The 27,161-nt window shown below is 39.1% G+C and overlaps 2 protein-coding genes across 2 annotated transcripts in view; both read left to right on the plus strand.

The window, feature by feature from the left end:
* Positions 1-2,313: 2,313 nt before the first annotated feature.
* Positions 2,314-10,153, plus strand: rabggtb (Rab geranylgeranyltransferase subunit beta). The gene is made up of 9 exons (XM_071491795.1): positions 2,314-2,436; positions 2,805-2,912; positions 4,063-4,260; positions 5,150-5,255; positions 5,526-5,578; positions 5,677-5,787; positions 6,141-6,266; positions 6,857-7,006; positions 8,007-10,153. Exons 1-9 carry the CDS (start codon positions 2,434-2,436, stop codon positions 8,145-8,147), a joined length of 996 nt encoding a protein of 331 aa, XP_071347896.1. The 5' UTR covers positions 2,314-2,433; the 3' UTR covers positions 8,148-10,153.
* Positions 10,154-23,467: 13,314 nt separating this feature from the next.
* Positions 23,468-27,161, plus strand: part of st6galnac3 (ST6 (alpha-N-acetyl-neuraminyl-2,3-beta-galactosyl-1,3)-N-acetylgalactosaminide alpha-2,6-sialyltransferase 3) — a 72,670-nt gene continuing 68,976 nt past the window's right edge. The window contains exon 1 of the mRNA XM_071491679.1: positions 23,468-23,739. Within this exon, the coding sequence (XP_071347780.1) occupies positions 23,722-23,739 (18 nt within the window). The 5' untranslated portion in view covers positions 23,468-23,721. The remainder of the gene's footprint in view (positions 23,740-27,161) is intronic.

The raw sequence follows: 27,161 nt of genomic DNA on the forward strand, positions 1-27,161 counted from the left end.
CAACATTTTTTATTCATATCTCCTTCTAGATGCTTCCACATAGAAACTCCTTTTGTGACATTTTGTTCCTCACCTGATTCTTTGAGATTCATCCCAGTAAGTGTCCAACAACAATCAACAGTGAATATAACAGTGGATCTTTGTGTCATTTATGTCCTGTCAGTCCTAACTGGTCTGCACTGATACCCACAGCTGGTTGCATCTCTGCTGTGAACTGGGGTCAGAATAACCACCAGCAACTTATCACTTATTGAAGTACGTAAAAAAATCTTTAAATCTTATTTCTGGTCATTTCCATTGAGTTGTATTGATATAAAACAGTCTTATACATGGAGCAGTCAAACAAGCTGCTGCCACTGCCTCGAACAGACAAAGAGAGAAGTGACAAGGAAGTGACGTCCTCACTGATGATGAGAGGAGTAGAGAGCATCTTCATTTTAACCCCAAAAGAGCGCAGTGACATGTACCTGTAAATGAAGGGACTGAGGAAGCTGTTTGCTTATTGTATTTGAATATTGTCACTGCAGAGCAGATGAAATCTCTGAAATGTCAGCAGCTCTGCTTCTTGATTAGACTGTCACCGTCCAATGAGATTCAGATTTAAAAATGGCGTCAAACCTCGGTGTAGCACACTGTGTAGGAATTTTGGGCATCGAGTTTTACAGTTTTCTGCTCTGTATCCGTATCTATATGTTGACAAAGCACTTATTTCACAGTGTCTCTGTGTCTCTGTGTTATCGTTTGTTCAGTTTTTATTCACAGTCTTTTTTTCTTTACAAATACAAATCTTTTGTACAAATGCTGGAGACATATCTTCTATAATCATAGTGGCCTGAGCCTTTGATACGAGAGTCAATCTGTCAACTATGCAGACACAGTGTTTGAGTTAAAGAGATGAGAGTCCTGGTCCAGTAGTCATGATAATACTGCCCCCTGGTGGGGTTTTTAGGAGAGGATAAATTTGAAGCTGAAGCGTTTGTAGTGTTTCTGTTTTTGTTTAATGTAAATTTGTGAAATCTTGCTTTTTATCTTTAAATCAACCAGAGAGCAGGACTGTTGCTGGTATGACAGTGCATTGAAACTGACAGACTGTGACGAGGGGGGACGCAGGATGAACCCTGTTACCTGCTGCTGGCCAGAGAGGCAGAGATGAACTAAGTGGGAGGCTACAACCCCAGCGCAGACCCACAGATGGCAGGTTTGGCACCACGCTGCCTTAACAGACCTCACTGTGCTGAATATACGACCACGGAGAATAGACTGCACTGACATCAGACTTTGACCGGGAGTGCAGTATTATCTCTGCCTCCATCCTCACCTCTCATATCCTCCCTCCCTCCCTGCTTTTGATCTGTCAGCAGCAGCAGCAGAAGTCGCCATAGCAGCCGTGAAAGGCAGGTTGGCTCACCAGTGCTACATGACAGCTGAAGAGGCCTGGGCGCTGATGGAGGAGTGATTCTGGACACACGCTTGCATGTTGAAAATACCACAGGAGTTCATGTGTCTGACTGAGAACCAGGCTACTTTTTAGACATTCAGGACACAATCTGAATGGTTTACATATTTTTTATTACAGAATGTTAAAAGATTTTTTGCCATTGGTGCTTTAGGTGTGTGTGTGTGTGTGTGTGTGTGTATTCGTTCAGCCTTCCAGGATCAGCCTTTCATCTCCAAATTCCTGTTCTTCCTTCTCTCTCTTTGTTAAGATTGTTCTTCTGACTCCTCTTTTCTTTCATTTCCTGTCCCCTATTACCTTCAGGCTAAGTGACTGTTGTGGCATGATAGAGAGGGTCGCTTACTTACTTTGTCCCAGATGTTAACACACTTATGTTGGAAGAATTCACAAATGAAAAACAGTGCTTAGAGTATAACACTGCAAAATAAAGATAGCTTTTTATGGGTAAGTACGGTCATTATTGCTTCCTGTAGAGCTTGGTAGTATTAAAGTTCTTTAACAGTTTATTACAGAGGCAATCCCATTATATGTTCCTCTCAGGTTATTAAATGCTTCGACATAGAAACTCCATTCAGACTTTAAAATGTTGAATTTGTCATGTTAATTTTTCCCATTAAGATGAATGGATGAAATTTCCAGTTTTCTACAACTAACAGAAGCTTGGAAATACTCACCACCCAGAGAAGGTGACTCAAGGCTCCTGGTTAAAATTATAACGTGGAAAGAGTAGAAATGGATACGGAAATGGTTATTTAGTCTCTCAAGGACAAGTGAAATGGACAGACTAATAATAATAATATAATATAATAATAATAATTATAATAATAATAATAATAATAATTCTGTGGTCCACACTCCGAAGCTGAAGGCGGCGGTAACGCCCGTCATTCCAACCGCCATTTGACAAGAAGAAGAAGAAGAAGGAAAAAAAGAGGCGAAGAAGAAGAAGGAGAAGCTATCATGCGAAAATTTTCAGAATGGTAACCAGCATACTGTTGTAAATGTGTTTGTTACTACGTGTATTTTAAGCTAACATTATAGCCGAAGTGGGTTTAAAGGTTCGCTTGTCTCCGTTGTGTCTGAATTTAACCGCTGATGTGTGAAAGCTGCAAGTAACGCAGCTAAAATGTAACTAACATCAGTGTTAGCATGTGACTTGTCGCTAGCACAACCTGTCAACAACCAATGTTCATTTCACTCTGGCATTTCAGTTATTCAGACACGTAATATGAGTTTATGCAGTGTCGGGTTTTCATAGTAATAGGATGGGGGTTGTCCGTTTAGCTCACTGTAACAGGGTCACAATTAGTGGCCTGTTTTCACTCATTTGATGTGTTTTTCATGCCAGGGTACCCAAGTGAAAGATGTCATCATCAAGCCTGACGCTCCCAGCTCACTGTTGCTGGACAAACATGCAGACTACATCGCTGCCTACGGCTCCAAAAAAGATGACTATGTGAGTGTCTTTTGTTTTTTAATTAATCTACCCAAGATACGCCTGAACACTTACCTTTTTTTTGTGTGTGTGTGTTTTTACAAGCTACTAGATTCCTAAATTTCCTCCGAGATCAGTGAAGCAGCTATCTGTCTAGGCTAGAAATCGTGCACAATGACATGGCAAGTTTATGTGTCACAACAAGGCAATTCAAAGTGCTGTGCTTGAGGCAGAAACGCTTTAAGATATAAAAGAAACCTAAGGCAATACAAAAAAAAAGACACATAAAAGTAAATCACTAATATAGAAAAAAAGAACATAACAGTTCTAAAATTATATTGTGGTGCAAGATATGAATAAATACTCACAAGTAAGATTTTTCATTATTGATTAATCTGTCAATAATTTTCTCGATAAATTAACCTATTGGCTTATAACAATTCATGATAATGTCTTCGGATCTCTTTTCTTGTCCAGTAAAAAACCCTAAGATATTCACTTTAGTGTCATGTATGGTAAAGAATTAAATGTAAGGAGCTGTAAGGAGCATCATTTTTGCATAAAGAAAGACTCAAAGATGTTATTCGTTTACCAAAATAATTGCTGATTAGTTTCTGTCGATCTGCTAATCGATTAATTGACCAACCAACGCAGGTCTAATCTACTGTTTTAAATAAGACAGGAAGGCATTATGACAAGATATAAAAGAAAAACACTAATAAGATTTAACTAACAGTAAAACAAAATAAAACAGAAGATAAATACTAATTAGAAAAATTAAATACAGTATATTGGAGAAATTATAAAAATATTAAAAAAATAAAACAAACACTTGGTCCCAAGTAGGGCTGCAGCTAATGAGTTTCATTATCATTTAATTGATAATATGATGTGTCCATAAAGTGTCAGAAAATGGTGAAAGCAGCTCATGATGTTGTCTTAAGATCTCTTGTTTTGTTGTTGTTGTTGTACAATATTCCATATTGTCTGTGTAAACAGAAAAAACAGTTCCTCTCTGTTCTCTCAGTACAGACTCTAACCATACTCTATTGCTTTAACTATGTTCCTAATACAAAATTTATAAACTTTTACCTAAACTGTGAAAAAACAACCTTATTCACGAACACGCCCTGTTCTGCTGTCCCCTCATGTCCTCTTTGTGTTTGTGTAGGAGTACACGCTATCCGAGTACCTGAGGATGAGCGGCATCTACTGGGGCCTGACGGTGATGGACCTGATGGACCAGCTGCCCCGCATGAACCGGGAGGAGATCATAGACTTCATCAAAGCCTGTCAGCATGAGTGCGGAGGTATCAGTGCCAGCATCGGACACGACCCCCACCTGCTCTACACCCTCAGCGCTGTCCAGGTGACTCCTAACACAGTCAACATGAACTTTGACAGATTACTACTTACTCTTGTTTCCTCTGCAACTTGCCTACTGTCAGAGGTTGGAGTTAGGGCTGCAACCTAAGATTACTGTCACCAGTTAATTTGTGGATTGGTTGCTCAATTAATTAGTAGCTTGTCTATTAAAACAGTCATGATAGATTCCAAAAGTGTGTTAAAAATGACTATAAACGATTAATTGATTATCAAAATATTTGCTGGTTAATTTTCTGTCAGTGGACTTGTTAAAATTGTTAAATCTCCAGATACAGTTGTCACCAACTAAAAAGACATTACTTATCTATAATTTGAATTTGATGAGATGTAATGTTTGATACCATAAATCAAATAAAAAGAGAGTGTTGAAAGTATAAATATATTGTAATTGATTTTAATCCTGGATGACGGAAGTTTAAAATAAATGAGGTCCTCAATGGTTTTTGTTTTCATTTCAGCAGAACTGAGCTGCAATGATAATTCTGTTTATTAACTGTTTAACTGATTATTCCATTCATAATCTGCATCTGTTTTGATAATCAATTGTTTAAGTCATTTTTCTTGAATAAAAAGTGTTTTCAATCTGTCAAATATTAAGATTGTCTGTTTTTCTCAGTTTTATAACTTTGGGGTTTAGCTTATTGGTCGCAAAAAGCAAGACATTTGGAGCCGTCAATTAATGGAGAAAATAATTGGTAGATTAATCTGCAGTTTTTAAAAAGATTTTTTTTCTCCTGAAGGATTTTTATGATTAAAGTGTCTGTTGGCATCAGGTTTGTAAAATTAACCTGGTTGCTCTGTAACCCTTGTGTGTTTTCTTTACTGCTTTTTCAGTATTATTTTTTATTTAATTACAGTATTTTCCTTCCTAGATCTTGTGCTTATATGACAACGCGGACGCGATTGATGTGGACAAAGTGGTGGAATACGTCAAAGGGCTGCAGCAGGAAGACGGCTCATTTGCAGGAGACAAATGGGGTGAGGAGGGTTTACTCCGGTTTATGTTGTCTCAAGTAACATTTGCTGTTTAAATGAAAAAAAGAATGTAAAGCAAACAAGAATTTTAGTACAGCAGATTACATAAGTGCCCTCGTCATAGCCAAAATTGAGAATGTACTTCTTTTCAATTATATTTTTAACAAATTAAAGACAGTATAAGAGTTGTCATTTATTTATTTTACAGTTTGCTTTAAATAGAATATAAAATAGTGCAATGTTTGTTATAGTGACAGTTGTTTGTCTTCACAGGAGAAATAGACACAAGGTTTTCCTTCTGTGCTGTTGCTACACTTGCATTACTGGTATGTGTGCGACTTTTTCCACAGGTTTTTATCATGAAGCACGTACACAACGACACTGTAATTTACAAGATGTGTCTTGGTCCTCTGTTCTTTCTAAGGGCAAGATGGACAAGATAAACGTTGACAAAGCTGTAGAGTTCGTCTTATCCTGTATGAACTTTGACGGAGGTTTCGGCTGCAGACCTGGGTCAGAGTCTCACGCTGGTCAGGTGAGTGCACTGATGTACTCACACAGTGCAAGTTTTACTTTCTTTCTTTCTTGAACTCTTTTTAAACAGAAGCAACAAGTTAAAACTGAGTGAAATGGAATAAATCAGGTGTTAAGTTGCTAATTCCCACATAGCATCAGGCATCTAAATTATTATTCACACATCACAAATGCGAGGCTGCAGGCTGGTCTCGTAGGAGGGAGGCTGACTCAGCTAAGAGGTTGTCAGTCCTCGACACAAACGGGAGGAAATGTTCTCACTCTGGAAGGTGGCAGGTATTACATTTACACCCCACCTGTCATGCATTAAAGTCCTTCTCAAATAATAATGTTCTTTTCCCTTCTGTCTATCAGATTTACTGCTGCACCGGCTTCCTGTCGCTCACCGGTCAGCTGCACCAGGTGAACGCCGACCTGCTGGGCTGGTGGCTCTGCGAGAGGCAGCTGCCGTCCGGAGGCCTTAATGGACGTCCTGAGAAGGTTTGCGCTCAGCAGATGTTGTTTTGAGAAATCAGACACCAGCTTGTTGGTGTATCATGTTTTATTTCTGCTGCTTTTATGGTTCACACTCTCCAGCACTGGGAATGAATTCTTCAGAAGTTTTAAGATAAACGTGTCTCGTCTCGGGGAAATTTAGTCTTTTAATTTGAATCATTCAGAGTTGTAAATATAATATATCTACCATATAAAATTATATCATAGCTCCTGGCGCTAATGTTTTTTTTAAGTTTATAAATACCACATGCAATATTGAACAATCGGCTCCATGTGAGATAAATTAAATGTATGAAGGAAAAGAATCCTCACTTCACATTTCACACGCTCAGAGTTGCTGCATATCCTCGGACTGATTTTATGTTGTGTTTTCCCTTCTGTGCCTTGGATGTCAGTGCTTCCCACTCTTTATCAACACCTGTTACTCTGAACACATATATGGGTGATAGTTGCTGTAGATAATTTTCCTTTAAAGTGGTCAGCAGCAAACACCATGCCAGTGCTAATTTCACTGGAATTATAACACCCAACCCCTGCAAAATATAATGTAACTGCCACTCCTTTGCTCCACTCAGCTTCCGGATGTGTGCTACTCGTGGTGGGTGTTGGCGTCGCTGAAAATCATCAACAGGATTCACTGGATCGACAAGGCCAAGCTGCGAACGTTTATTCTGGCCTGCCAGGACGAGGAGACGGGAGGTTTTGCTGATAGACCAGGAGACATGGTGAGCTGTCGAACACAACACAACTAAAATCCGTCTGTTGCAATGGAAAGAATAAGTGTGTTAGACCTGTCACTTTTCAAAATAATGTCTGTACCCATCTCCCTGCATCCTAAGGCCCTATTTACCCTCCCCTGCCCTCTTTATTTTGCCTCACCTGTACACACAGATCCTGTCCTGCGTCTCTCTGTCTCACACACTGTAGATAAAAGTTATCTCACAGTAGATACACAGGGAACAGCCTCAGTAACTGAATGCTGAAAATATGTAGATAAGAATTTGATAAGTTTTAAAAACTCTAGAAGATACTGCACTTTAGATACATTTGACAGGGCTCAGTATTTTTAGTTTATATAATGAATGTGAAACTTTAACTTCATAACTTCACTTCAGAAAACGGAAAAAAAAGAGCACCTATATTATTTTTTTAGGCTTGAAATACGCAAAAAAAATCTCACAGTTTTTCCTAATTTATATAAATAGTATTACAGCAACAACAATTTATTTTCCTCAGCTGTTAATTGGCCCAGTATTTGCTGATTAATCAGTTTGGTCTTTAGATTGCTGAAAATAATGAAAAGTCTGAATTTTCATTTTGTTTTGTTAGAGCAAGCGTCCAAAAGTTTTTGAGTTTATTATCACAGAACACAAAGACAAAGCTTGCATTCTTCCGCCAGTGTTTTGGTACACCAGTTTTCCTAATTACATTTTTAAAAAATGGGCTGCTCATCTCTGCTGCTCCAATTCCACCTCTCCCACCATCTGAGCCCATTAAAGATATTACTTGAATTTAATGTCTTTTTCTGGCTCCATGATGCAGATCGTTGCATTTTACATCCTGAAAACCTGTGCCACAATGTTTTCTTACAGTGTGTCATAACAACCACAGTTATTAGTGGTAGAATGACATGCAACTCCTTTTTTTTTTTTTTTTTTTTTTCAGAATCAATATACATACAGCATATTGATTCTGATTCTCAGTCACTGTCCCTCCTCTCTGCAGGTGGATCCTTTCCACACTCTTTTCGGAGTTGCAGGTCTCTCCCTCCTCGGAGACGAACAGATCAAGCCGGTGAATCCGGTACTGTGCATGCCCGAGGACGTCCTGCAGAGGATCGGACTACAGCCGGACCTCCTCAGCTAGCCCCCCTGACACCATCATCCCAACATCACACACTCGTACACACTCAACCACCACTGCTGGATGTTGGGAGCAGAGAGAGGACCACCACACATCGTAGCGTTAGCTGAAGTCTACAGACACATTTTAGATGCAGGTTTTGGTCTCCACTCACTAAGGACAAAAAGCGTAATGCAGTTCTGACTCATTTCCTCTGAGCCTTTCTGTCTTAAAGCCCTCAGCCACTCGTTATGTTATCAAGTCAGTTTTCCTGGGTTCACTGTGAGATGAAAGGGGTGGTTTTGAGAAATGGTGTTCGGCAGTATTTGAAGGAATGAGAAAAAGATGTTTGAACGTGTAACAGCACAGAAATCATTAAACAACATTCCTCAACTTTTGTTCACATATGTCAGTTTGAGGGAAAAACTTAACTGTTAGCACAGGAAGCAGTTTGGGGATTTCTCTCTCTCATCTCTTCTTTGCTCTCATCACATTTTCAGCTTATCAACCAGCCAAGGAAGTTATTACTGTCATGTTTCTGGCCATAGACAAAGGAAGAAGCACTGATTTCTTCCTCTTTTGTTCAACTATGCTTTATCATCATGTTTGTTACCTGAATGACTGAGGAATATTTCATATAATATGCCGTTTCATGAGACACTTGACTGTTTGTTAGTGATTTGGTTTAAAGGCACCACATCTCTTTGTTTTCTCTCTTTTTCTTTTTTTTTAGCCTTTTCCTGCGCTGTCGGTTTCAAATAGAATAACTTCCATAGCTGAAACGTGAGAGCATGAGAAGCGCAAACTATCCTCATCTTGTTTACGCTAGAGCAGTCACACCAACACTACTAATAATACCTCTCACAACTGGAGATGCAACACGGGACATATTTATTCATGTTACTGCATTAGAATAACCTCAGTTTAACAATACACAGGACTATTATTTTGGCAGGCATCGGAGGAAGGAGACACCCAGAGCTAAAACACATGGCGGTGTCGTCGTCTCTTGCCAAGTGTATTTAACATCTTATCCACAGTCTCGGCTGCGCTATTTATTTAAATCCTTGTTACTCAGTCCAGCATTGTAATGTAGCTGTGGGCAGAGGCTTAGATTTGCCCTGACACTGTGTGTAAACTCATGAAACGTTTCCAGTCTTACATTCACTTGATTCTGAACAGGATCAATGTTTAAATGGCTTTTAAAACATTTTTTACATCTATTTGATTTGTCAAACTTGTTTATTTTTCTTGCAGGATGAAATGATCGTCATTGTACTTCCCTCACGTTGTCTCACTGAATGCACATGTTTTTCTGTTGTAACAGAGAGTAAATAAATCACACATTAATGCGTCAGTCCTCAGATTTTCCCCAGTTTGAATGACTGGGCAACACTTTATTTAGCATTTCTAACTGGTATATAATTATTTAATAAATGGTTTATAACACACTGTAATGTAGTGATGAGCAGATATGTGTTTATTGATGAATTTGGAGGCCGACAGAGTAATGAAGGACAATATTGTAAAACCCAGTTATAACAGTATAAAATATGTCTTCATAGGAGAAGTTATACTTGACAAATACTGTACATTAAAACGACTTAAAATGTCCGTAAAGCCGAGTACAATTATGTTATATTATTGGAAACCATTTATCAAGTGTTTGTGTACTAATAAATGCTGTTACAAATGATGGAGAACTGAATTGAAACATATTAATTATTATTGTTATGCAAAATTATTGCAAAGACATTAGCTAAACAGAAGCTTATAATAAAAAGATAATAGGATTTAAATTACAGTTCTTAGTGAATTGTGCTGCTTAAAGATTTTTTTTTTTAAATCTTGGAAACAACTCGAAACCTTAACCGTGTCCTGAACCACGTGTGAATCTACTTGGTGTCATCTCTGTGTCGTGGGGGCAGCTCTGATCCAAAAAGCTGCTGACTGATGCGCATCTAGATGTGTGAATATTAATGTAAATTATTTGTTATCTCTGTTGGCAATAAATGTATGATTTCTCCTCAGCTGCGTGTTCGTGCGTTATTGCACTGAGACACTAAGGAGCATTTTACAAACAGTGTGAATGAACTGTTATCAAGCAAAGAAAAATGGGTCCCTGCATATCACCGCTTCACTCCCACTGAGACCAGGGATCTTGTTTTTTTCAAGAAGTAATCAGGGCAGCAGCCAGTTAGTTAATTAACATGGTGGATGTGACTGTTTTTTTAATCTATGTATCTGCCTCTTTGTTGTTTTTATCTAATTACATTGGTTTGTTAGCTTTCTTTTATTGGGTACAGACATAAAATGCCAAGTTTAAGTGTGGTATGATTAGAGCTGAAACAGTGGCTTGATTAATTGACAGAAAATTAATCAATTTTGATAATGGAATTAATTGTGCCGCCCATGCCGCTCAAAAAATGCTTGTTCCCTCTTCTCTAGTGTGAGGTTTCTGTTTTATTTAATTGCAAACTTAATATTTTGGGTTTCCACTAACAGACAGTTGTAGAACTCAACATACAATTTTTCACATAAGTGTCCCTTACATAAAACCCCAGTTGTTCTTTGTGGCTTTGAGAATTCAAAGAACCAGTGATCACCACTAGATGGCAGCCTCACCATTTAATTCCATTTATGTTGATTCAGAGGCAAAGCTACTGGAAGGAAACTGATCATATTGAAGCAAAAATGTAATATAGAACTTTATATATGTCACTTATATATGCATAAATGTGCCACAATAAGATGGAAATGACATTTAAAGCTCTTATAATTCATGACCTGCTTGTAATTTGGCAGATTAGCTATATTGAAGACCCAGAAAACTGCAAATATATACTTTTTAGCAGCTGGAACCACTGAATTTTAGGCATATTATCAAGATTGTTGATGATTTAAGTTCTTTTGTTTCAGCTGAAATATTCGTACCCTTCAAAACTGTTTTTGGTGCATTTTACATCTTACGTCACCCACTATTCTGATTTATGCTGTGGCGGCTGCAGTAATAATGCTGGCACTCCACAAAATGCCACGACTGTTACCGTGCAAGAAATGATGCTTCATAGCAGTGGCAGATGGTAATAATGAAGCTGCATAAAGATTGATGCTCTCTGCCTGAGTAATTAGAGGCGGGTAATTCTCTCCTACCTGTTTTCCTCCATGTAATAAAGATAAGGACTCTCTCCGCAATGTACAGCCTGATAAGAAAATGACACTTTACCTGGAACAATTTCTAACAATTGCTTTCATAAAATGTCAGACTAATGATAAAGTGATAACAATAACTATGTGGAACATTATTATCTTCATGCACTAATTACTGCATCATGATAGTGGAAGACTCGGTATGCTATATTACTCTCACGCTCCTCTGGATTCCTGTGCAGTGGGTTCAGAAACTTTTAGAACCTGAAGAAAACAATAATAACAATTATTATTATAATAATAACAATGAGGAACTGTGCATTACTAATAGCTAGCTTTATTTATTCTTGGTATTAAATTAGTGACAAATTTGAAATATTCTAATATGAAATACAATCAATAAATAGCTGCTTTTTGTAATTATAAATAGCCCACAGGCATGGACAGATTTTGAGACAGTGGGTTCCTGGACACACACAAGGTCCCCCCACCCCTCTCACACAGGAGCAAGACACCCAGAGACAGAAAGAGACACAAAATAACTGCAAATGATGCAGGTCTCTTTGCATTTTATCTTGTAGCATAACTTTGTCATTGTTTGTGCCGTTTTGTGTATCTGTGTGTATGTTTTGTGACTTTCGGCTGTCTTTATGTTGCTTCTCATTTTAAATATCACTGTAGTTGTTTTGGATCGCTTTGTATCTCTTTGTGTGTCTTTTGCAGCCAGTGTAGGTCTATTTGTGATCAGTTTGCTTCTCTTTGTGGTCATTTCATGTCTCTTTGTCCTTTAATTGACTTCCCAACAAGACATGCTCAGTAATCCATCCATGATACCAACTATCCAACCACCTACTACTGTCTGACACTGGTTTTTGGCAGGGTGGGTTGCGTGCCACCCCTGGCCACACCTCTACTTAGCAATATGCATTTTTAATCATGTGATATTCTCAGCGCAGTGTGGACCTGCAAGAAGTGTACTGGCAGCCCTGCAAGTTTTGTATTTATTTGTCTATTTATTTAGGCGATGGGGGAGCAGTAATCTGTGGGCCCCTGGTGTCTGGGCAGAGAAAAACATGCTGGTTGTTAGGCTACTGAGAAACCCCACCGGCTCTCATTAGTGAGGAAGAGAGAGAGATGAAGAGGAAGACAGGGGTTGGAAGAGAGGAAAAAAGAAAAGTGTGAGTGAGAGATAAAGACAGAGAGCGAGGGAAGCAGACAGAGAAGAAGAAGCAGAGAGACAGCAGGATAGATTGCAGCTTTCATCTCTCAGTCTTTTTGTTTGTTTGCAAGGAAAGCCACCCCCCCCCCCCCCCCCCCACCCCCCCCACCCCCACCCCCAACTCCACTTCTCAGTCTCGTCACCCTCTCGTTATCTCTCAGCACAAAATACTGAGGATTAGTCCGGGGCCACGGGGGCTGCAGCCAAATGCTGCTGAACCACAGGCAGAGCAGACAATCACTTAATAAATGTTTAATTAAAGCGCTGTTGTATATGAGAGCGGAGATGACTCATGAGTTTGGTGGAAAATGGAAATACTTTGGAAAAGTCAACACAAGAGACTCCTGTTATACCTTTCACCCAGTTCGTGGTTATTATCAGGGACACAGCATGACATGTTATTATTCAGCCCCAACGGCTCCGGCAAGGTCTGATTTTACAGCACAACACTCTGCCCTGGACTGGAGACTCTTGTTTGTTTCCACTGAATTTTTAATTTAGCTCATGTCACTGTGGAGATTTATGGTCCATCAATTTATTACAGCTTCTGCTGACAGCACAGTTGTTGCTTTGGTCAAACTTGTGAAGTCCTCTGACACAGCTGCCACAAAAGATATATATAGATTTTCAGTGCTTTGGTTGAAGGGGAGGATCATCTGGGGACCATAATCTCACAACCAACTCTATAAAACAAGAGTCTGTAGGTGAAGAAAAATAAAACTCCTGCTTCCTTAAAAAACAAATTGATCACTGAGATCTGCTGAGGCCACCTGAAACTTCTTCTGTCTGTGAGAGAAATAATCTCAAATATACCAGCTCAGGTCAAGAGTGAAGATGATTTTATATTATAGCTCAAAATATTTAACTTCACAAATTCCATTCAAAGGAATAGTTACATATTGTAGGAAATATGCTTATTTTCTTTGGCCCCGATTTGGCTCCATGATTTACTTTCTTATGGAGAGTTAGGTGAGAAGAACAACACCACTCTCATGTCTTTACGATAAATATGAAGCCAGGAGACGGTTAGCTTATCTTAGCATAAAGGCTGGAAACAGGGGGAAACATGCAGCTAGTCCGGCTTCGTCCAAAGGTTAAATAGTCCAACTAACAACGTCTCTAGAGCTCAGGAATTAATTTGCCCAACCTTGTCTCCCAGAAATTGCGCTTATATACATCTGATTTGTAACAGCAAGTACATATTGAGGGAAACGTATTGTTGACTCATGTTGTGTCAAACGCTCTTTCCCTAACAATATTTCTTTTCCTGTCAACTAGTGGCTTTATTACATACATACATAGTGTCTATATTGGTTTGGTTATTTTAAAACTTCAAGGCGGGTTTGCTATAAATCTTATAGGACAAGACGCAGAGCAATTTAATCACCTGTTGTCAGGAAAAGTACTGACACTTTTATTTTAGTTTATTTAGGGTCATTTTAACATATTTGTTGTGTTATTGTCTTTAGGATTTAGTTTTAGGTTGCTTTTAAATAAAGGTTAGCATCTGTTTCTGTTTGTTTCCAGTACTGTGGCTCGTGGCGGCCTCCGTCCTCGGCTGTGGGCAGAATGCTTGGAGTTTATTCACCTCTGAAGTTATATGGTTTGTGGTGTCACATTCTTGGGGTGTTTTTATTTGACTCATTGGTTTTGGATTGTACCAGTGGGCGACTGGCTTCATGCTACAGCTGTCTGTTTATTTCTTGTTACTGAAGCCCCTGTGTCTCCCTTCACATATAGTAGTTCTGACAATACTTATAGAGTTACATTAAACTCAGGGCTCTGGGAGAACAGACTCGATTATGTTTTCTATTAACAATATGAGGAAATGCTGTTAATTAACATATGTGGCAAGTTCACAAAAACATTTCCCGTGTCTGATCTTGCAGTAAAATATCCACTTGTTGTGACAACAGCATTATTAATCTCTTGTATGTTTATGTTAAAGAAACTTTATTTTCTTTCAACCCAATGAACACAATCCCACTTGGAGATCAAGAAGCTGGCAGTTTGTGATAAAAACAACAAATTCGGGCTTTTGTTGCACTGCAGCTGGACATTATGATCATGTATCGACAAAAATCTGTTGCAACGAGGAGAAAAAACCTCCAGTTAGAAGAGGTTTTGTGTTTTGCAGAATATACAAGATCTATTTTTAATAGTTATTGATGCTCACACATTTCACAGAAACGTGAAGAAATGTTTAGTCTTGACCTTGTAAACAGCAACTAACAAAACAATCTCAAGGTTGTGGAGCATTTGATCATACCATGCAGGACTCTTACTTGTAACAGAATATTTTGCAGTGTTGTATCAGTACTTTTAACTAAGGGTCTTTCTCCACCGAAAATGCACAAAAACCTGATTATACGGCACTTCTTTCTCTCCCATCAACACACTGTGATCATCACTAAGAGGCAGTAAAACACAGACTTTGGATTGTTACACTGTGCAGCACATGGTGATCAGGGGATAATTTGAGTTAACAAGCAGATATACTGTCAGAAAGAAAGGATAAAATGATGTTACAGCTACCAAAAGGCAAATTAAAGTTGATTTTGACCTGAGAGCCGACACCGCATCAGGTTATTTATTTCAGTCATTGTTGAAGTTCCATTATAAATACAAATGATGCTTGTGTCTTAAGATGAACCATTACATGCATTAACAAAATGACACAGTGTTCAAAAGGACACATGGTAATTAGATTTCAATTTATGCTTCTTTTAAGTGGCAGGAGAGACAAATCTGTCAGACTGAGTCAAAATGAATCATCCTCGTAAGCCTTCATGGAAGCAGAGAGGAACACGGGACGGCAGCTTATCCTGCTTCTGTAGCTGGAGGCGATCTGATCTGTGAGTGCATCCTCGTACAGAGTTGCATGAAATGCTCCACTTGTGTTAAAGTGCCGCTTCAGTTACACTTTATTCAGGTCACTGTGAGGCTGCACCTGTGCTAGAAAGCCACTGTTAGATTGCTACTAAATTCTGAATGGCTCATTAAAAAAAGATCAAGAAGCTGGTTACACGAGAGTGAAGATGTAAACTGTCAAATTCAAATAATTTGTAGCTTGAAAAGCTCCAGAACAGATACTAAATTGACCTTGTGGGGAGACTGACAAAGTAAATCTAATACCTATAAGGTCTGAATGTAGAAAATGTGAGGTTTTCTCCAAAAACCTCTAGTGAAATGTTTGGTAATTGTTGTTGTAAGGTAAGGTTACGCTAAAATGACGTACAGAAGTCCAGAGATGACATGAATATGGATCTTTTCTCAAGATCACAAGAAACATGATTAATGTTGTGATGTTGATGTAAAATTTTCCAGCTATTGTATCCTGCATTTTGTGGTACCAGAAATATATATTTTTAACTTCTGAGAAAACCAAAGCTTGTGAGATACTGTATCTGCAGACATCTGTGGTGGGCTGTAGAAGACTGTAAAGACTGTGGTCATGAACAATTTAATATTCTTAATTTCACCAGTAAGTTTCACCATTTCTCTAACATGGAGACCAATTACCCTGTTTTTTTTGGCTTTTAAATTTACATCCATAAATAACATTATTTTCTATTTATTATTATTATTATATATTAGTGTTTTTTCTTTTTTCATTTTTTGCATGAATCTTTTACAAAAGTGCAACACTGATTATACTGATTGTATTTGCACGCTCTCTCTCTATTATTATCTTATGATTTACCTGTAAAACATTATTAAATTTAACAATTTAAATTGCTCTATCCTGTACGACAGATGTTGTATAAAAGCAGCTTTGATTTGATATGATCTACAGATTTTCAGTCACCTTCCACTTTGCCTCTTAACAGACTGACATGCTGTGAGGACCGACCTGTCTCCATCCTCTGGGAACCTCCAGCGGTGTCTTTGTGTCTGCGTCTGTCAGCAGAGGACGAGGGTTTCACTGAGCAGCGAGGGCATCATCACTCAGGCATCCTCTTACTGGGTTCACTGGACTCGAGCCTGGGAACCAGACCAATGCTGACCGTTCTCATCAGTCAAATTCACCCAGGTACTCTGAGACTGAAATCAGAACCCTGCTTCACAGCGTGGTGTACAGTTTTCTTTTTCTTTTTTTTTTTTTTTAGACAAAAGCTCTGAGAGAAAAGGTATGCTGGAACCCTTTCTTCTGTGCACATTTTTACATTTATTATACTCTGCATTGATGAAAGCAGTCTGAATCCATTAGGACCACTAATTCTGCAGTTTGACCTCTGTTGTCTGGTATCTTCACATCTTATCTCATTAAGCAGAATATACTTTTAAATGAAGACATTGCAGTTGTAGACGCAATTATGGTTTGAACTTTTAGTCTGCAGGCACTTTTGTTTCCACACCTTTTCATCACATAAGGGACATACTGCTACTGTGGGAACATTTTCTTCTGTGCTGCACTCAGGTCTGATGTCTCTCCTCTCTGCAGATAATTATTCCTTAGCTGTTCAGCAGAGGCTCTGTGAAATGAAGAAGTTGTGTAAATTGCGATGTGCTCCCTTGCAGTTCATGTGAATATTTCTGTGAATCTTGAGAATAAAAACTGTCTTGAATTGTCAATATTTTAATTGTGTATTAGGCTATTAATAATTTTTAGCCCCAGTAGGTTGGCAGCTGACTTTTTCTTTAGTGCCACCAGTGGGCCAAAGCTTTCTCTGATGGTGAGATGTTGAACACAGTCAACATTACACCACCTAAACATCAGCCTGCGAGCATGTTAGCATGTTAGCACGCTGGCATTTAGCTCAAAGCACTGCTGTTCCCAAGTACAGCCTCATAGAGCTGCGAGCATGGCTGTAGACGTCTGGACCGCTGCAGATTTTGAATATATGACGTGTTCACACTGGGAAAATAAAACATTTTTGAGTTTTATGTTAATAGACACTAGAAATAACTATAAAATCTTTGGAAAAGCATTCTGAGGTCGAAACTTGTAAAGTTTAAATGTTAGTGACACATGATTGCAGACTGATTGACATGCAGCAGCTCTGCGTCATTTTCTTGTTAGTAAAACATACACTGTCTTCACTTTCACTTCACTGTTGTATATTAATTGTATATCAATATAATTAATGTAAATTATATATGTTATGTATACTGCACACTTGTAGTATGGAGGGTGGACACAGCATTTTTTCCATATTGGTGTCTGATTTTTGGAGGAAAACTGCACATATGCTGCTAGATGGAGGTGAACCTGTCTGTCATTAGATTTACTGTACAAAGCTGAGACTGCCATCTGAGACCTGAAAAAAGAACAGTTTTTATCTATACCCTCCTCCGCTTCCTGAGCCCGATAGCTCATTATCACATCCGAAAATGTACATATCTTCCACAGTCTCTTAATCATCCAGAGGTAATTTCACATGCAGGGTCTGCGGGTGACCTTGACTTTCTCTTTTTAAATAGGGTGCACACTTTAATCCGTGTTGTGGCCCTCTCAGAGTTTGAGGATTACTTTTTTCATGCTCTGTTTGAGAAGCTTTAAAAGAAGAGAGCGAGCGAGAGAGAGAGGGAGAAAGAGGGAGATTTGGTGATAACCCCGATAGAGCTATTGATTTGGCGAGAGGACCTGCTTCACACATGGCAAGATTCAAGAGAAAATAACTGAGAAGTTTAATCAATGCGCCGACAGCTAATCAAAAGAAGTGAGGTGTACCAGCAGCCTGTAGTTACCTGCTTAGAGGATTTATGTGTGTGTGTGTGTGTGTGTGCGCCTCTTTTCCATCAGCGAGTGTTTGTACCTCAGTGGATGCATGCCTGTTTGTGTCTCAGTAATTGCAGATGGTGTATATCAAATATTTTTGCGTTTAAAAAAAAAAGACAGAAAGAAAAACTCAGATTGGTTTCTTTCATTTGCAAACAAGACTGATATCTTGGAAAATTTCTATGTACTCAAGGTGACATGTCATGTGGCAGGAAGGCAGGCTGCAGCTGAACTCAATTACAGCCTCCCATACAGGCAGGAGAAACACAAAGGCACCATCTGAATAACGTGATGGCGAAGACAGACGGGATGTTTGCCATGTTTTTATCACTATCCCTGATAACTCCAACAGTTTCTGTAAAGATTTTTTTTTTTTAATATTTCTCCAAATATATGCTGTCAGAGAAGGTCAACTTCAAATGTGTCTTCTGGTTGTTTGTGTAGCCAGAACTTTTGTTTGTGTCCTTTAAATGGGCTCATAGATTTTTTTCTAATCCTTCTGTCAATAAAGGAGTGTGATAAGTGCTGCTTTGTCAAAATTTCAATTGTATGTACCTACCTTTATGCTGCTTCATTTTTAATTCAAGATCACTATAACCGGGTTTGGTTGTGACTGATGAGCAATTTGTTTGACCTGAAACATATTGTACCTTCTCTCTTGATCTGTAGAAACATGAATGGCCCACAGACCATCCCACAGCATAATATTTCCGGGGTGTCCGTCCATCCCATTCTCTTAAACACGATTTTTCTGGAAAACTGGGATGAAATTTCTTCATATTTGTCACAAGCGTTCACTTGGACTCAAGGATGAACTGATTAGAATTTGGTGTCAAAGGTCAAAGGTCACTGTGACCTCGTAAAACATGGTTTTGGCCATAACACAAGAATTCATACAGTAATTATGACACAATTTAACACAAATGTCCAAAATGTTGAAGTCATCACATTTTATATCCAAATGGTCAAAGGTCAACTTCACTGTGGCGTAATGTTCTGCAAAAACGCTTCTAGACATTTTTCAATGCTGTAACACAGGAAGGGGAGATTGTGACCATATTTCATATTTTTGGTGGAGGCGTACAACTGTGAGTCGGTAATACTATTTTTGTTATGTGATATAAAGAAGTAGGGCAGAGACACTGGGATCAGCACACAGGAAGTAGATGCAACAAAGGTCCCACATCTGATCCAAAGCGAATGATGTTGACAAGAGACACACCTTAAAGGTTTGATTCAACGTAAACACAGTAGTGATCAGCCACATATTATATTTCTTACCCAAACAAACATTTCTGAAGCATACGTTTCCTGGTTTATGGCACATTGTTAATTATATGGTTTTATGTGAAATATGGATGACTTGGTTTCTGCTCCAAACCTGTATATTCAGTTTTGTTTTTAATCACAGTGTGGTGAAGGACCCACTGTATTTGACTTTTGTCATTGCACCGAGTATGTATGTTTTATGGTATTACAGGCATTTTTATTGACCTCTCTTCACCTCTCTACAATTCTCTTTCCTCAGACGAGGTAAACATCTGCTATTTAGCTTTTGCTTTCTTCTGTCCATCCTAGTTTAACTAGAACTAGTTAAGTTATGAACCATTGACGAAATCTTTTAATGTAACCGCAATATGGAATTTAACAAATAAACTCAGAACAATAATATTGCGATACAGCCCCTTTGCTCCTGCAGAGGCAGTCAGTCCTGCAAAAACATTTATCACATAGGAATTAGATTATAAACGTTATTAGTTTCTTTCTGCAGAAAGTTTTTGAGTAAACTAGAGCGTAGGAGTCAGCTGTAGGCAGGTAATTATTGCTTACAAAAATAACTTTTGCACCCCTGTTCTAAATCGTACAGGGATACTGCACACAACTGCAGTAAGGAGGACAGTAAAGGCACAATAAGGATACAATAAAACTATAGTATTGCCTACAGGAGTGTTATGGAAATATTATACCATGCACCATAAAATATTATAATATTTGTACAACAAAGTCATTAAACACACTAATAACTCCACACGGTGGCAGTCCACTGGCTTGGTGGTTATCCTTGTCACTTTACAACCTCTTTGAACCTGATCCTGTCAGCTGGGTTCTTCCTGTGTGGTGTTGTCTGTTCTCACCGTGATGGCTCCTGTTTCCTCTGGGTGCTCTGGTTTCCTCCACAATCCAAAGACACGAAGAAGTGGTGGATTGGATTCTCTTAAGTCATGTGAATGTGTTTTTCCCACTGAATTACAGACAGCAACTAAGCCCCAGCTCTCACTCGGGACACGTAGGGGTTATAGCCTCTAGTCCTTCAGTGGCCCTGAACATAACCGAGACCCGTGTATATCAGACTAAGATTTACACTGCAGAGATTTCTCAGGTTAAATAATAACCAGCGCTCCAACTCTCACATATTGAGTGTGAGGCTAATGCAAGTGACAGAGATCTCACACTCTTGCGCTGCAGATGCCTTGGCTTCCTCCGGCCTTACCACTGAAGAGATATAATAGGTGTGACTTTTGACTGATACTATACATACCCGGGTTTCTCCAACAGGGGTTAGATGAAACACGGAAGCCTTGATGCAATTAACACATTTTTAAAGGCCACCAGAGTACGAGCAGTTAAGTTTGCCATTACGTTAATGGATCAGTGATGTAGATAAGCCTGTTGTCTTGTTCAGGCAGAGGACAGAGGAGGACCCGCAGCTGAAGGTGTCTGTCGTCCAGGGTTTTACACACGGAAGTGGGCGGTTTCATTCAAACAGTAGCCGCGGGCGGGCAGCTGAATATACTGAAGCCTAACCAGGTAACTAGAGAGCTTCACTAGCGGACTGCTCGTAGTTTAATGGCTTTCATCACCCCATCTCAGATGTCGCAGCTGAAAATGTAAAGGCTGCATCAGTCAAAGCTCTGCTCTGGGAAGGGAGGAGATACAAGATGAGAAGATGGAGAAAAAGAAAGAGAGAAGGTGATGGAGATGAGAGAGGAGGAGCAGGTACTGGCCACTGTACCCAGAGTAGGATAAGCATCATGTCTCTGTGCTGTTCAGCTGACTGACCGGGTCACATTCAAACAATGACGTCTTAATGAGCACAGAGATACCACACACATCAACCTATTGCTCTCATATTTGGTTATAATTAGATTTCGGTGGTATCTGTGGAATGAATACCCTTTACTTGAACAAATTAATTAAACAATGTCAACATTCATTTTCAGAGGTTTCATGATCTTTTTAGCCTCCTCTGTATTCCCAGATTGTAGTGTGGATCATTCTTTGCAACATTTAATCTGATTCTCATGCATTACTGCTCGACAGAAAATTTATAATATAATTTATACTACTGCCCACTGACCTGATTTCGAAGCTATTGTCATCCAATTTTTGCCCTCCAAATATCTTAACCCCAAAGATCAAACCTGAGTCACAAGCTAGTTTTGTTTGTGTGATATCTTCTTTAGGAAATTGGTTAAAATGGAAACACAAGTCTGGTGCAAGCATTTTGCTGTTCTAGCAAATAACTAATTTGGCTCACTCTTTAATATTTAATAATTCAATTTGGTTTCCCTATTTGAACCCTGGATGCAACTCTTCGAGGCAAATAATCTCAACAAGTAGATTAATGTTTTTCTTGATATCGGGAACCCCAGAAGGTATCCACCGCATCAGTTTTGTTCACTGCAACACTTCTGCATTCAGGTGAATTCAGGACTCGAAGACAACGTACAATATATCTGCGAACCAGAGTTTATATGTCTATACCGTCCCCCCACCATAACTTCAATATTCTCAGACAGGATTCCTTATAAAACCAGAGCTGACATCCTACAAGCTCAGTAGAAAAGTGTTCTACTTCATTTTATCAACACGACTGAAATAAAAGATATGTATCTCTTAGTTTCATGATAATGGCCACTTAAGTGTGACTATAGTCATAGCACCGTAGGTACTTTGCACAGTATATGGTAATAGCTCATATGTTTTGTATATGCATTGTGTCATATACAGAACACTGAGTGTGCTTTACTGATTTACAAATACATTGTGTTGTTTACTGATAATGTTTTCTGCTTAATGTGACAGGAGAAAATATATAAAACAGTATGTTCAAATGAAAATGCAAAAATAAGTAATGAAGGTACTTTAAGACGCTGCTTACTAAGTCTTTGTCATGTTTTTTGATTTCTTGTTGTGACTTTGTATTTAATAGTCAACCCCATTGTCTCCATGTGTTGTTTTCTAATTCCAAAGAAGCTGCAAAGCTGCATCACACAAAGAGAAGGAAAGAAATTGGCAGCAGTGTGTCTGCATCCCAGCAGATTTGTATTATGAGAGCCAGAGGAGGGACTCACTAGTGAAATTGAATTATTCCACATTTTCTGCATCCTTCGCCGTTCTTAAGGAGCCTGCTGGTCCAACCCAGCAGCAGTGTGAAAACAGTCTGGACAGCCTACCGTGTAGACTTACATGCTCTCATATTTGTTATCAGTCTTGTTCTGATGAACCTGCAGAGGGAATGTGCAGCTCCCCCCAGTTTTATGGCGCTTTGTAGTGAGTTTCAGTTAATTGTGTTGTTGTACGGCTGTAACTTTACTGTCTTGGACACAGTTAGCAACTAGCTGGTGAACATAGTAGAGCATCTGGCAGCTAAAGAGCCGGATATTTCCCTCAGGAGAAGGCAGAGACCAAAAACAGAGTTAAAAGAGAGTGAATATTATATCTGGGCTCACCAGGTGGCCACGAACTCACCTCCAAATGAATGATCATTTTGCTTTGTGAATGCTGAATGAGTAACTAAGAAACTGTGTGCAGTTCACTATATAAACCTAAGAGGTGATAGATGATGTCAGTACCTTCCTCTGCTCCCATGTGAAAAAATATATTACTTATTACAAATTTAACATCTTTTTCTCACATTGTAAAAAAAAAATAAAAATAAAAAAATTGCATATGCATATTTATGTATTTTTGGAAGATCCATCTCGTCCTACCATAATGACTCTTGTCCTCTTGAACAGAGGACTAACGGGAATGGGAATAATTATGAACAATTATGAATCATATTTGGCAACTTCTTTAATAAGTCCTAGAGGTTGTTTTCACACATTAAAAAACCTTATGGGATATTTATGAGAAAAAGAGATGATTATGGCCCAGCCCTCTCCACACTGGCACTTTGAGAAGGCAGAAGTCAGGAGGAAATCAGCGGCGGTCATGTGACTCGGACGGGGGCGGGACTGTGCGTCTGTGCCGGCCAATAGCAGCGCAGCGTCGGGCCAGGTCCCAGCAGCTCCGTGGGAGAAAAAAAAAAAACCCAGAGAGAGGAGACGAATAACGGTACACTCCAGTATTTATGGAGCCGATCCCCGCATTTCACCGCACCGCATCTGCGTCTCCTGTCGCGATGCGTTCGTGAATAGATGCGTTTGGAAACGGACGCGCTGAGCGGCGTTTAGGGGCTGACGGAAAACCAGCGGTCCACCATTGTTTGCGTAGAAATAAGAATGGCCTGGATGTGGAAGGTAAGTGGGGGTTTCTCTCACACATACATCACAGGCAAAAAGAGGGGAGAAGGGGGAAAAACACACAGGAAGCTCCTGGCGTGGGTGCCTTTGAAGTCAGTGTCCGTCTGAGCAGATGTGAGGTGAAATGCGAGCAGGAAGCTGTGGTGGTGGTGGTGATGCTCCGTGCGTGGAGGTAATGAGCCCCCCCCCAGGTTTCTGGATGCTCGCCTGGTTTCTGGACTGTGAATGTGGGATTTTCGTTCGTGTGCATGACAGGACACACGGAGGAACCCGGGCCCTCCTGCTTGTGTTGTGCATTCAGTCCGTGTTGGTGTTTACTGCTGCTGGAAAAAGCAGGCATATGCAGGCCAGCCAGCCAGCCAGCCAGCCAGCCAGCCAGCCAGCCAGCCAGCCAGCCAGCATCCCTCCTGACGTGCTCAGGTGTTCACATCAACACAGACACACAAATGAGTTGTGTTAGCAGACTGGGAGAAAGTTAACAAAAAGTCCCTCCCTGACTCCCACCTCTCCCTCTTTCTTTTTTCACTTTACTTCAGTTAATTCAGGAATTTACAAATGTGCAGATGTTGACATCAACAACACTGCCAGAGGTTAAAGAGTAGTTGGTCATATGTGACACAGAACAGGATTTAGGATTGGCTAGTGCTGCAACAAATGGTTATCTTCATCAATGATTAATCTGTTGAAAGACATATTTTCTGTGTAAAATGTCAGACAGCAGTGAAAATGGCTTTCAGAGTTCCCTGGAGTTCAGTGTAACATCTTCATATAGTTTGTTGAGTCTGACCGAGAGCGTAAAACCCAAACATGTTCAATTTATAGTGATATAAGACAGAGAAAAGCAGAAAACAATTACGATTTGAGAAACTGGAACCAGATAATTTTTGCCTTGTTAATGACGAATAATTGTGTCATGAGACAGTTGCTCAACTAATTGTTTCAGCACCATTTTTGATTGTTCTACTCATTAATTCCTCAATTTTTCAGTGAAGTGTTTTTCTCTATAAAGAAAATGTCCAGAGCTTGAGAAGAGTTAACAGGGACATAGTCTGTCCATCTAAAACCATCTAAGACCTAAAGATATTCAGCTAACGATGATGTGTCAGAAAAGAGAAGCGAGTTCTCACCTTTGAGAAGTTGCAACCAGGAAGTGACTGACATTTTTGGTTGATAAATCACCTAAAATTACTCGTAGTTAATCTTTCTGGCTATATAATGAAATAAGTAAGTCCATTACAGTTTCTATGTAATGTCTTTCTTTAATCAACAGCCCAAACCCAAAGATATTCACTTTACAGTGATAGAAAACAGAGAAATCAAATCCTCTCATTAGAGAACTAGAGCTCAGTAATCATTTTGATTGAAAAATGACTCAAAAAATTAATTGCTTCAGCTTTATTACTGTAATTTCTAGTTTGTTGGTTTGTTATCCAGATATATTCAATTTACACTGAAATAAAAGAGAATAACAGCATATTCTCACATTGAAGAAGCTGGAACCAGAGAACCTTGATCTTTTTGCTTAAGAAGTGACTTAAACAATGAGACAAAAGTTTTTTTTTGTCTGACCAACAGTCAAAGATATTCAGTTCACAATGATATAAACCAGATAATGGATACAAAACATTGGTTTGCATCAAAAATCGATTTGTATCTCATTTCCATGCTTTAAGCACTGTGCGAGCAATCTGTATTATGTAAGTGCGTCAGTGATGTCTTTTAATAGGAACATATTTGCTAGTCAAGTCCCACGAAACACACACACACACACACACACACACACACACACACACCCATACATGTAAACATGGCTACAATCATTTTCTTAGCAAATTTTTCTTTGCATTTAATTTGTGTTCTTTCAGCACTTGACTGTAGTTTTACCCTCCATAGATGTTGAGAATGCTGATAAGCTTGCCTGTAATTGTACATTTGGACAAAAGGTCCAAACAAAAAGGTCATATTATCACAGTATAATTCTGCTGAAACTCGATAAATGCTATTATTGGATTCGCACCTGTCCCTAATCCAAAGCACAGTGATACTCAGCGTCACTGATCTCGGTGTGCTGTGGTGGGAACTGCTGTAAAAAGTTGTTTTCCTCTGCAACCATCCTGCTGCTGTAGAGTCAGACTGTCACAGCTAACATACAGCCTGATTTAGGTTTTGTCAGACTTCAGATTTGTTTCATCCATATTTTATTGTGCCAAAGTTGAGAGTTTTTATTTATTTAAGGACCCTTTCGTTCCTGTCTGTCCTCCAACACCCACAGGAAGAGGCACGAGTCTCTGACAGGAAGCTTTCCTTCAACAACATGTCACTTTACAGGCTTTATTGTCACATCAGACTTGTTTAGGCTGTTTCTGTTATCTGAGACAGTTAGTTTCAAGCTTAATTTGACACTGTGCAGTTTCATCATATTAAAAAAAATAGGAAAAATGTAATTATGTGGTACAAAATACTGAAAGATTGAAAATGTAATCTAGAAGTGGACCAAAGTGAATGAGCTTTTAATGCTTTTAAATTAAATGACACCAGTATTCTTGTAACTTGTGTTGAAACGTGGTTATTAGGTGTATAAATCCATTGCTGCACATAGTCAGACTCACATATACATGTCTTCATTAAGCTACTGCCTGAAAGTTTTGTCAAGCCAGAGCAAACTTGCCATCATTTACTTAGCTGTAGTCATCTGCTTCCAACTGCTTCCATGTGCTGGCATAAGAGATAAGTGCTTAGGCAGCAGTTTTGAAACAACATGGAAATACTTTGCTGTTATCTGCTGTTGTATCATATGTCTTGTTTTATGTTGGTAACATTACATTGAACTGTCTGCGATGTTTTTCTGCTTATGAAAGCGCTTCAGACTGTGTGACAACAACAGTTGTGTAGTATAAGTTTGAGGTGTGTGTAATTAGTGTATGGTTAATTGTAGCACCACATGTTCAATGTCTGTGTTGTCCGTCTGCAGTGCTCTTATGCTTTGAAAATGCAGCTCTGCAGGTTTTGTTCTTTGCCAAAGTCACACAAATGTTTTTTTCCCCTTTTGCTTTCTGTGTTCATGTGTGTAAATTGCAGCTTGTTTTATATGCATTTTTGGCCTTTCGTCCTCACGCAAACTCCGTTTTAAGTAACTTAAAACAGACCTTTTGTAAAACTTGTGTAGGCAGAGAAAACAGAGTTCTTGGCTTGTAACCTTGCTTGTAACATTGTTATTGTTTGTTTACCAGAACCACTAGTAAGTAGCTTTATAGCTAGGGTTATATCACCCGATATGATTCTGCACGCTCTCGACAGCGCTTGACAGCATGTTTTGTGTTTTCATGTGGACTGAGATTAAGACTGGGAGAGGGGAACCACCTGGACATGTGGACTAGGCCTGAATATCAGCTTATCAGCTGACATGTCAGTAATGATAC

This window comes from Trachinotus anak, unplaced genomic scaffold (genome assembly GCF_046630095.1).
Source record: "Trachinotus anak isolate AG129_WGS33_773 ecotype Australia unplaced genomic scaffold, CSIRO_AGI_Tana_v1 ptg000012l, whole genome shotgun sequence".
Classification (NCBI taxonomy): domain Eukaryota; kingdom Metazoa; phylum Chordata; class Actinopteri; order Carangiformes; family Carangidae; genus Trachinotus; species Trachinotus anak.